This window comes from Oryza brachyantha, chromosome 4, assembly GCF_000231095.2.
Source record: "Oryza brachyantha chromosome 4, ObraRS2, whole genome shotgun sequence".
In the NCBI taxonomy this organism is placed as follows: Eukaryota; Viridiplantae; Streptophyta; class Magnoliopsida; order Poales; family Poaceae; genus Oryza; species Oryza brachyantha.
This window is the reverse complement of record NC_023166.2, coordinates 773,685-785,274: the sequence shown is the minus strand read 5'-3', so window position 1 is coordinate 785,274 and position 11,590 is coordinate 773,685. Positions and strand designations below refer to the sequence as shown.

Here is an 11,590-nt window from a genome sequence, read left to right as displayed (position 1 = left end):
TTTCGACAGAGGCAGCAGATATTTTTTTTACCATTGTGATCCATCTTAATTGCATGTGATGGGTTCCACTTATATTGGATTAAGGGTTGTTTTTCTTACGAGATGCAAAAGATTATCTAATCCTTTATCTTATTTTAATAATACAAACAATACAATTTATTATTATAGAATTAAAATCTATTTTATAGAGTTGTACTTGAACCTTTTTTAAAAAAAAACTCTGTATAACCGTAAAAAAACGAAGGCTAGCTCTGTTACATTGGTGATGCCCGAAGGAAAAGGGGAGAAAAAATATCATGGCACGTGGCACGCAGCACGCACACTATCCATCCAACTAACCAAAGCGAAGCAGCAGCGGAGCAGCTGAGAGAGGCTCACCTCGCCGCCTCCCATGGCCCCCGCCGCCGCCGCCGCCCACGCCCCGCTCCCCCTCGCCTCGCCGCCTCCACAGCCGCACCCGCCTCCCACCTCCGCCACGGTCCGCTCCCTCACCTCCGCGGGCCACCACGCCGCCGCCCTCCGCGCGCTCTCCTCCATGGCCCCGCCGCTCGACCCCTTCGCGCTCCCGCCCGCAATCAAGTCCGCCGCCGCGCTCCGCGACGCCCGCTCCGCCCGCGCCATCCACGCCGCCGCGCTCCGCCGCGGGATGCTCCACCGCCCCTCCCCCGCCGTCGCCAACGCGCTGCTCACCGCCTACGCGCGCTGCGGCCGCCTCGCCGCCGCGCTCGCGGTGTTCGACGGCACGCCGCCGCCGCTCCGCGACGCCGTCTCCTTCAACTCCCTCATCTCCACGCTCTGCATCTTCCGCCGCTGGGGCCACGCGCTCGCCGCGCTCCGCGCCATGCTTGCCGACGGCCACCCGCTCACTTCCTTCACGCTCGTCAGCGTCCTCCTCGCCTGCTCCCATCTCCCCGCCGGCGCCCGCCTCGGCCGCGAGGCGCACGCGTACGCGCTCAAGAGCGGCCTCCTCCACGCCCAAGAGCGCTTTGCCTTCAACGCGCTCCTCTCCATGTACGCCCGCCTCGGCCTCGTCGACGACGCGCAGACCCTCTTCGGCGCCACCGCTCCCGGCCGCAACGACGTCGTCACGTGGAACACCATGATCAGCGTGCTCGTTCAGAGCGGCCTCTTCGACGAGGCCGTCGAGACGCTCTACGACATGGTCGCGCTCGGCGTGCCACCGGACGGCGTCACGTTTGCGAGCGCTCTCCCGGCGTGCTCGCGGCTGGAGCTGCTCGCCGTCGGCCGGGAGATGCACGCCTATGTCATCAAGGACGGCGAGCTCGCCGCCAACTCGTTCGTGGCGAGCGCGCTGGTGGACATGTACGCCACGCACGAGCAGGTGGGCAAGGCGAGGCAGGTGTTCGACATGGTGCCCGACTCCGGGAAGCAGCTCGGAATGTGGAACGCCATGATCTGTGGGTACGTGCAGGCCGGAATGGACGAGGAGGCGCTTCGGCTATTCGCGTGGATGGAGGCCGAGGCCGGCTTCGTACCCTGCGAGACCACCATGGCCAGCATGCTGCCGGCATGCGCCCGCTCTGAGGCCTTCGACGGGAAGGAGGCCGTGCACGGGTACGTGGTGAAGCGCGGCATGGCGGACAACCGATTCGTGCAGAACGCGCTCATGGACATGTACGCGCGCCTCGGCAAGACGGACGTCGCGCACCGGATCTTCGCCATGGTCGACCTCCCCGACGTCGTGTCCTGGAACACCCTCATCACCGGTTGCGTCGTCCAGGGCAATGTCAACGACGCGTTCCAGCTCGTCCGCGAGATGCAGCAGCAAGAAGAAGAAGACGGCTTCACCGGCGTGGCGCCGAACGCCATCACGCTGATGACGCTCCTGCCGGGGTGCGCCATGCTGGCAGCGCCGGCGAAGGGGAAGGAGATACACGGGTACGCGGTGAGGCACTCTCTCGACACTGACGTCGCCGTCGGGAGCGCGCTGGTGGACATGTACGCCAAGTGCGGGTGTCTGCCCCTGTCGAGCGCAGTGTTCGACCGGCTGCCTCGGCGGAACACCATCACCTGGAACGTCCTCATCATGGCGTACGGCATGCACGGGCTCGGCGGCGAGGCCATGGCGCTGTTCGACCGGATGACGGCGAGCGGCGAGGGGAGCCCCAACGAAGTGACCTTCATCGCTGCCCTGGCGGCGTGCAGCCACTCGGGCATGGTGGAGCGCGGGCTCGAGCTGTTCCACGCCATGGAGCGCGACCACGGCGTCTCGGCGACGCCGGAGATCCACGCCTGCGTGGTGGACATCCTCGGCCGCGCCGGCAGGCTCGACGAGGCCTACGCCATCGTGACCTCGATGGAGGCCGGCGAGCAGCAGGTGTCGGCGTGGAGCACGCTGCTGGGCGCGTGCCGGCTGCACAAGAACGTCCGCCTCGGCGAGATCGCCGCCGAGCGGCTGCTGGAGCTGGAGCCCGAGGAGGCCAGCCACTACGTGCTCCTCTGCAACATCTACTCCGCCGCCGGGGAGTGGTCCAAGTCGGCGGAGGTGAGGAGCAGGATGCGGCGGCGAGGCGTGGCGAAGGAGCCTGGGTGCAGCTGGATCGAGCTGGACGGCGCGATCCACCGGTTCACGGCCGGCGAGTCGGCGCACCCGGCGAGCGCGGAGGTGCACGAGCGCATGGGCGCGCTCTGGGAGGAGATGCGGCGGCAGGGGTACGCGCCGGACACGTCGTGCGTGCTGCACGACATGGACGACGGCGACAAGGCGGCCGTGCTCCGGTGCCACAGCGAGAAGCTGGCCATCGCGTTCGGGCTGCTGAGGTCGCCGGCGGGCGCCACCATTAGGGTGGCCAAGAACCTGAGGGTGTGCAACGACTGCCATGAGGCGGCCAAGTTCATGTCCAAGATGCTTGACCGCGACATCGTGCTCAGGGACGTCAGGAGGTTTCACCATTTTCGCCAGGGCAAATGCTCCTGTGGGGATTTTTGGTAGTGCAAAATAGGGTAACACTAATTTTTTTCATAACTTGCACTAGCAAACACGTACACCGTATATATACAGGGGTCAAACGCAAAGTTATGGCATGCTCCTTCATTTTAATCAAACCAAGTTGCTTACTGCTCCCTTCATATTTTAATTGATGACGTCGTTGACTTTTATCATAATTTTAATTATCTGTCTTATTCAGCAAACTAGTATAATTATCATTTATTTTATTATAAGTAGAATTATTATCAAATGTATTTTAATCATAACTTAACTTTATATATTAATAAACTTTTTAATAAGACATAATCAAACATATGTTAAAATATCAATAGTATTATCTATTAAAACAAAACAGAAAGAATAGTAAAACTTACCATGTACACATACTCATACACCCATCCCTACCCTTATAAAAACTTTTTATCGGGTGATTATTTGGTTTTTCAAGAAAAAAAAAGCTAAACGATATATTTACAAACGAAAAATAGTTTATAAATAAAAAATTTATATATGTGTTCGTAGCAATCTAAAAACAAAGGTTATAAAATAAACTACTATGAAAAAACAGATATATCTGAACTGAAAAATTCAGGACTGGATGGCAGAAGCTGTGGTGTTTGGAACCCTAAGCAAAATTGGATCCATCTTGGGATCACATCTGACAGAGGCATAAGTTGCCCACCAGGGAAATGAGGTATCAATTTTCATTGAGATTGAAAGCAGAATTAAGCAAATTAGAAGTGAATTTAGGTTGATGCAAGCTTTTCTTCAAGACGTACGGCCAAGAAAGGAGAGCCACAGCAGACAGCAGATAGAATTTGAAGTTGAAGACATGCTGGATGAATTTGTCTATTTGTTTAGCGGAAGACAGACCATGTCTCTGAAATCGTTGAGGAACTGCTTTCGAAAATCTAGAAGTATATGTTCTCCTTGCCCAGACTAGCAGCAGAGCTCAAAAGAAGTCCAGAACCGCCTCCGAAATCTGCCAATTTTGAAGCTTGAGTACAATATTGATTTATCCGAAGAAAGTGCCATCAGTTATGAAGATATCCAAGTTCACACAGGCCACGATTCAGCACTTGGCTTAATGTTCGGAAAACGTGCCCGGCCACTGAAAAACAAGTAGCCGTTAGAATCCTAAAACATTCACTATAATAATAAGTCGAACCCAAAATCTTGAAGGGTGTAACCACCGGGATACGGACGACGTCGCTTCTTTGGCTTCGACTACGAGGCAGGGTCCTAGGGAACTCTTTTTGCTTGTTGACATTCCGGCATGGCGAGGATCAAACATGCCCTCCTAGGATGGAACGAGTAGCAAGACAGGTTGTTGACAGGTGTGAAGGGTCTGCCTTTAGCCATATCAGGGTCATTTTTTGGATCGGTGGTGAAAAAAAACTAAACTGTGTATTTATTAAAAAATAATTTATAAATAAATCTTTAATACATGTGTTTATAGCAATCCAAAAGATAAACCTAGAAAATAAACTGCAACAAAAAAAACTTCAAAATCAATTTAAAATTTAAAGTTAAAAATTTAAAATTTAGCTTATAAGCATAAACAAAAGCCAACAAATAGAGGTTACCACTGTTGGCAACTTGCTGTCCTTCAAAAAGTTGGATCCAACGGAGTGGGAGGGGGTATTGTTTGAAAAAGCTAAACAGCATATTTGCAAATAAAAAAATTACAAATAATTTATATATATATATTTATAGTAACCTGAGAGCCAAAATTGAAAAATAAGCTTCAGTGAAAAACCCTAAAATTGACTCTAAATTTAAAGTTAAATAAATTTTGACTTATTAACATAAGCATAAACGAAAAGGCACCTCCAAATTTAAAGTTAAATAAATTTTGACTTATTAGCGTAAGCATAAACGAAAAGGCAAAGACGGGATAAATTCTATAGTGTTGACTTATTAGCGTAAGCATAAACGAAAAGGCAGAGACGGGATAAATTCTACAGTGAACCAAACTGGGAGTTGCAAAATTGCTCAAATAACCAAACAACTCAGCACGGTGACTCTGATCATGTTTGGCTGCCATTTGGTTTACAGCGACTGTTGTAAAGCCCTTTTTAATTTAATTGGTATAGACCCAAATACTTGCTAAAGCTTGTCAATTGCGCTGAACAAACAGTGGAATGACAGCAAACGCTAGGTATCCAATCAATCAGGCCCCAAGCAACACAAGACACATAAGATTAAGTTCACATTGCTAAAAGTTTATCATAGAATAACAGTGCAACAGTCTCAAAACGCTGTGACACATCTACATCGCACATGGTTGGGGTCTTAGAAGCACATATATCTAAAGATTATAGTACGGAGTTTAAGACTTTAAGTCAACTAAAGGTAAAAGCTCCAGAGTACACCACAAGTTCTGGCTATTAGTGCTAGATCTATAGAGGAAGATGCGAGCCCTTCTGCAACCACCATTGAGATAAACCCAGTCAGTCATAAGCTCTTCTGCTCGCAAGAGGGGATCTTGATCTCTGGACAGGAGAACGGCTGCAATCATACAGTACGATATTTATCAATCAACAACAAACGTGTTGAAAAATAACACAAACAAATGAAGAATTAACATTGCAGTTGTAGTTAAAATCGATATTTATTGTAAATGGTGTCAGGTGTGCTCAGGAGCACCCAAGCGTGATTGTGTGAGTAACATATAGTAATTTCAGGACTAAAATAACAAGGTGCAGTGCATGCCTATTCCATAAGATGTGAAGTGGGTGGTTAAACTGATGATCTTAGGTAACATAAAATGTTTTTGGTGTCCTAGTGAAAATTTTTTGCTTAGAGAACTGCTGCTCCTGGGCTCCTGGCATAGAATCACCAAGCATAATGATGCATTGCAAGGAATGTATGGACATACCTTCGATAGCGATCGTTAACAGGACTCCTCTGGTACGAACCATAAATGGGACTCCTTGCACGACCATAGTCAGGACTTGGGCGTGACCGATACACTGGGCTAGCAGATCGGCGATACGGACTATCATCTCGCCTACCATAGCCACCTTTTGCACCATCATACCTGTCACCTCGTTCTGTATCATCCCTAAAGGCATACTCAACAGAAATCACCCTGTCCAATAACTTGCTGCAGAGGAGAAAAAATACAGAAGGCGTAAGGTTCACACTGCAATAATTACTCAAATCATTAGGGTATACAGAATTGAGCAGGCTTCAGAAGCAACATAACTGCGTAATTGTGCCTCTACAGTTGTGTTTTAGGCAAAACTATAATACTTGGAACAGTAACATTCCTAACTGAATTGAACAATTAAAGTAATATCCGGCAATTTCAATGCACATCAAAACAAAATATTCAAAGTGTTCATGTGGAAGTTGAATTTCATGTATCCTAAGCTTGAGAAAATTCGTTATTTGCCACTGAAAATTGATTTGTTCTCCTTACTGCAACCATATGAAATTGTGACCCTCACATGCCACTGTCTTCAATCCCATTTAGTTAATTTCACTGTTTTTGTGTATTTTTTCTCGTAAGTATATAGGGGTAAACAAAAAGCTCGAAGCTCATGGCTCAGATCAGCTCATATCAAGCTTGGCTCGGCTCAAACTCGTAGTCTTAATGACTCAAGCCAAGCTAGGCTTTTAGCTCATGAGCTTAACAAGCCAACTCACGAGCTGCTCGATTAGCTCATTAGTATAAAAGATCACTATATTTTCATATATTTAGGACTTAGAGCAAGTTTAGTACTAGAGCCAAGTACTAGCTATAAGCTTATATTAGAGCTAACATGTACAATAGGTTAGCTACGATGTTGGCTCTAATATTTTTCTGTCTTTCTCCCACCTATGTATTTAATGCATCTATCTTGGAGCGCATATGTAGAGCTAGCTCTTACACGAGAGCCAACAACCTTCATGTTTCATTTTCTCTCCTCTATATAGGCTTATGGTTGGCTTGCAACCTGCTATTGTACTTGCTCTTATTAACTAGTGCTTAGCACTATGGCTACATCCAAATTAATTAGTTTCTATTATTATGTTAATATATGATAAAATGGTAAATTTATAAACTATAGAGATGATTTAAATGAGATATGGCGTGTTGACTGGCTTAACTAGCCAGCTCACAAGCCAACCCAAGCTGAGATAGGCTATTAGCTCATTAACGTTAACGAGTCAAGCTGGCTCATTGTCCATCATATTGTAAGAATCACCAAAAGATACTCCTTCCGTTCATAAATACTTATCAGTTTTAACTTTGATCAAAATCATAGTTCTCAAAGTCAAAACTGACAAATATTCACAAACAGATAGAGTACCAAACAGATAAAGTGCCCTTTTCTTCTCAATTGTTATCTCCCATATTACCCCATCTACAGCCAAGCCAATAGTTGCCCTTACTCCCCATTGGTGCTTCGTCTCACATCTTGCAGCTACTTCCTTCTTATGTCCCATTGGCTCAAGAAGCAATGTCCCCACCCTCCACGGTGGTTTGCACGGAATCCTCCCCAGCATTTTGAGCAGCCATAACAGCACTCCCTCCCAAGAATATCAAAGCTACTACTCAAGGCCCACATGGAATGGCCTGTATGGAATTTGACAGCAAGCACCATCACCATGTCCATGGCAACAACTGCGCAGCCCCCACCAGAGCATTGTTTCTGCTACAGTAAACTGCACCAACAAACTGCAAAACAGCTGGGCCACCGATCTGCCACATGGGTTTTATTTCTAAGGGGAAACTGAAATATAGCACCACTATGGGCCAGAGGTTCAGCTTTTGTCAGCCCCAGACCGCCAGAGGGAGTTTTAGCAACAGCAGCATTGTTGCAGTTGAGGAAAAGAGGATGGCTCTGGGAAGATCAGGAAGAAGGGGTCACTCCTTTTATATTTTCAGTGGGACCCATATACCAAAGTTGACATGTCCTTAGTTGCATCCAAATTCTGAACAGGTTGAAAAAAAGGCAGACTTTGCATGCACCTTTTAACAATAACAGAAAATTTCCAGGCATAACAAATAAGGGAGTCAAATTAACAAGATATTAGCAAATAAAGAGCTACTCTCAGTGGCAAATAAGGAACCCAGGTAACTTTGCAACGCAAATAATGAAATCTGGTAAGTTTGCAAAATGAATATTGTCAACAAGCTTAGGAAGAGGTGAATGAGATGCATACGTAGAATGAGTAGCTTCAAGTGCCTTTGTGGCTTCTTCCTGTGTTTCAAACTGCACAAAAGCAAAGTTCCTCCTAATCCGAACATTCGAAAGCTTTCCAAATGGTTCAAAATGCCTTTCGATGTCAGTGACTCTAGTGTTGATGGGATCAAAGTTAATGACAAACAGCGTCTTCGTGGGTTTAGTATTCACTGGTGGTTTGCTATAGCCATCACGTCTGGAACCACGATCACCCTGTTATAATGGCCAGAAAAGAAGACAAATTTCAATTACAATAAATGCAATACGTTGGCATTAAAGACCAACTAAATTAAACAAGAACTCTCAACATGTGAGTTAATATGTTCCACATTTTTAAGGTTAGGGAAAAATATCAGAAGAACTTACCCTTGACCACTCCACCGAAAGCCTGCGCCTCCCAGGGCCGAAAGGATAACCATCAAGGTCCCGTATGGCCTCATCACCATCACGCTCATCCTCAAAGTAGACAAAAGCAAAGCCTAAAGAAGAGGCAAGCACATAACTAAGAACAATGGAGAATTAAATAAAAATATATCTCTGCACCAATAGGTGCAGGTATTTCCAGTTTTGGTAAGCAACTCAACACACAATCCCCATTCAATCAGACCTAATAAGAACAGAAGGGTACTGCACCTGCAAAATATCTGATGGTATGAAGAGCACTAGAGTGGTTATTGGTAGGATTCCATTCATGGATCAGGGCTAAGCATGATGTTGTAATAACTTATATCCAAAGTAAGACGATACGACTGAGGAGATACCAACAATGCTTCACCATTAACAGAACAATCTCACAGGCATTGCTTATTGAAACAGCACGCATAGATGTTGATGCCGGGAGGATGGCATGGTGATACTGCTAATCATGGCATGGTATGGCACGATGGAACTGACGGCATGGCATGGATCACATGATGATGTCAGTCCCCGCTAAACAAGCTCGGGCGGTGGTAACAGTAAACGGTGTGCGTCATGTAACGGATGGTCAAGTGAAGAAGGGGATGGCCGGATGAATGCATGGAGGGGTGTTTCAGGAGTTGAGGAGCCCCGGGGGAGCTGTGTTTTTGCCTCTGTAGTTCCTGCGCCAGAGCAAACATTTAAAACATCTTGCTACCTGCTGTACATATATTGCAACTGCGGATACATCGCATGGACCATCATATATGTATGCACAGTTATGTGTTCCACGCCATGGATGTTGCACATGTATGGATCATTGCATCTTAAACATCCTAATTGCTTCTACAACATACAATTTAAAGCATACATAAGCTTGGTGGTAGAACTACTAATGCCGTAAAGTTGTACAGACTAAGGATTATCGTGCAAACATATTACAAAACATGAGAGCACTAACCAAGAACAGTTCATGTTCATGTTTTTTTGTTTCTTTAGGGTTACAGACTAAGCACCTCGGATGCAATTCCGGGTGGGTGGAGAGAGAGGGGGGGGGGGAGAGGGGAGACCTGACTTCATGTCGATGCGGTCGATCCTGCCATAGCGGTAGAAGAGGCGGTCGAGCTCCGAGTGGCGGGTGTCGTAGTCGAGGTTCCCCACGAACACGGGCCTCATCTCCGGGCGCCGCCGCAAGATCCCAAAAAAACCCTAGCAAGAAAATCCCAAGATCCAAGTCCCGGATGAGCGCGAGAAGGAAACTCCGATGCCGAGGAGAAACCCTAGCCCTCCCTCAGGTCGTCGTCTCCTCACCTGCGTCGTCTCGTCTCGTGTCGCGGAGAAGCAAACGGGGAAAGGAAGGCGGCGGCTAGGGCTTCTCCCCTCCCTCGTCGTGCGGTCGTTGCTTTTGTTGGGCTACTTGGGCCGGCCCATATTTTATTTGGGTTCTAAACTGGGATCCGTAGAAATTTTCTTTAAAAACATTTAAATAAATATATTTTTAAAATTCGTAACAACTAATAATAATCAATGAGTCACGTGCTAATTGCTTATCTCAGTTTTGCATGTCATTTAAAATATTAGCTGTATCTACGTTTACGAACTTATCCTAAACCCTAATTAGATTGTATGTAGTATTTGTGCGTCATACTTTTATGTGTCGCACTCACCGACACTCGAAGAAGTGTCGTCATAGGGGTAAATGTTGTCGAACGATAAATCTGATAAATGTCGTCGAACGATAAACACACAAAGGGTTCCATCAAATTGAACATAGACTCGATAGGACATGTGCGGTATCCTGAAGTGTAGTACATATGAGAGACAATGAGCAAATATGCTATTGAACAATGAGTGGACGTGGGATAAATATAAGCAAGCTAGTAGGAATATGTAGAATAAATAGACTATGGGTAATTGATTGATTCTGTCAATTTATTGGTGCTTCTTTAGATTGCCATGTTGTCCTACATTTAACTTTTAGTTGACTGTTAATGAGCCATTATTTTTTTCTTCAAAATAACTACATTTCTTTTATCTCTTGGACTTATGTGCTAGCTTACTAGGAAAAACACAATTCTAATCATTTCTTTAAAAAAACAAAGAGGGTAGAACTATTTGACCATCATTTTACAAACTGAAATGTTTAATTTTTAAATAAATTTCAAACCAAACATTATGACATTAGGACAATGTTTTCACCAAAAATTTAAACTAAACAAAAAATAATTATGATTTCTAATTTCTCAATGAAACTCGTATAGTCGTATGTGGATTTAATCATTTAAATATGATTAAAAAATTGTTTTTATTTTGCTTTTTAAAAGTTGGCATCAAATAATTATGTCTCATTTGATATTTATAATTTTAAAATAGATTATACATAAGTATCAGAAAGGGGCAATATAGTTATTTTAAGAAATTTATCAATCAACACGAGATCAACTAACGGTATGGGTACAGGAAGGATCGAAATAAAACCTCAAAGCATACGAGGGATGTTACATAATTTGATTTTTTTAGTTTTTTAAACTATTTTCAATAAATAATTTTATTATAAAGCCATATAGGTAAATATTTTTGCCATTTGAACCTTTTGGGCACGCCACCGCGTCTGGTGTGGTAGGACAATAGTAGTTGGTGCGGCAGTAGTTCCTATCACATCAGTGATGGTAGTGCTACGCCAGCCAGCTTAGCGTGACAACCTTTTTACCACAACAGGAGGGGTGACGTGGCTAAAAAGATTTAGATGGTAAAAAATTTTGTGTTAGAGATCTATTAATAAAATTATTTATTAAAAAGGTTAAAAATAAAAAATCATGAATATATGGGTATATAAGGAATTGAGAAAAGACTCATGTGCACGTAAGGAATCTCTGTCTTTTGTCTTGTTCTTTGTTAATTTCAAATGTCAGAAACCGAGTTGTGTTTGATCTTAAAATTTCGTAACGTTATCTGCTAACGGCCTCTTTCTTATACCTTGAATTATGCACTGATAATAATTGGTCCTATGGAATTCCCATTTGCTCATCCAAGAAAGCATCTTGCAGATACAGTCACCATCTACATA

The 11,590-nt window shown here is 45.4% G+C and overlaps 2 protein-coding genes across 2 annotated transcripts; one reads left to right on the top strand and one right to left on the bottom strand.

Annotated features, from left to right (window-relative positions):
• Positions 1–163: 163 nt before the first annotated feature.
• LOC102699398 (pentatricopeptide repeat-containing protein At3g57430, chloroplastic) lies at positions 164–3,103 on the top strand. The gene has a single exon (XM_006653056.3). It carries the CDS (start codon positions 392–394, stop codon positions 2,951–2,953), a length of 2,562 nt encoding a protein of 853 aa, XP_006653119.3. The 5' UTR covers positions 164–391; the 3' UTR covers positions 2,954–3,103.
• Positions 3,104–5,152: 2,049 nt separating this feature from the next.
• Positions 5,153–9,916, bottom strand: LOC102711609 (serine/arginine-rich splicing factor RS31-like). The gene is made up of 6 exons (XM_015836622.1): positions 9,835–9,916; positions 9,594–9,732; positions 8,494–8,606; positions 8,108–8,340; positions 5,832–6,059; positions 5,153–5,461 (listed from the first exon to the last, which is right to left on the bottom strand). Exons 2-6 carry the CDS (start codon positions 9,697–9,699, stop codon positions 5,404–5,406), a joined length of 738 nt encoding a protein of 245 aa, XP_015692108.1. The 5' UTR covers positions 9,700–9,732; positions 9,835–9,916; the 3' UTR covers positions 5,153–5,403.
• Between the last annotated feature and the right edge of the window lie 1,674 nt (positions 9,917–11,590).

Excerpts from the sequence above, each read along its gene's own strand:
- LOC102699398 (XM_006653056.3), top strand. The coding sequence starts at position 392 with ATGGCCCCCGCCGCCGCCGCCGCCCACGCCCCGCTCCCCCTCGCCTCG.
- LOC102711609 (XM_015836622.1), bottom strand. The coding sequence starts at position 9,699 with ATGAGGCCCGTGTTCGTGGGGAACCTCGACTACGACACCCGCCACTCG. Across the intron at positions 8,341-8,493 it reads TTTCGGTGGAGTGGTCAAGG|GGTGATCGTGGTTCCAGACG; the intron begins GTAAGTTCTTCT and ends CCATTATAACAG. Across the intron at positions 5,462-5,831 it reads GTTAACGATCGCTATCGAAG|CCGTTCTCCTGTCCAGAGAT; the intron begins GTATGTCCATAC and ends GTATGATTGCAG.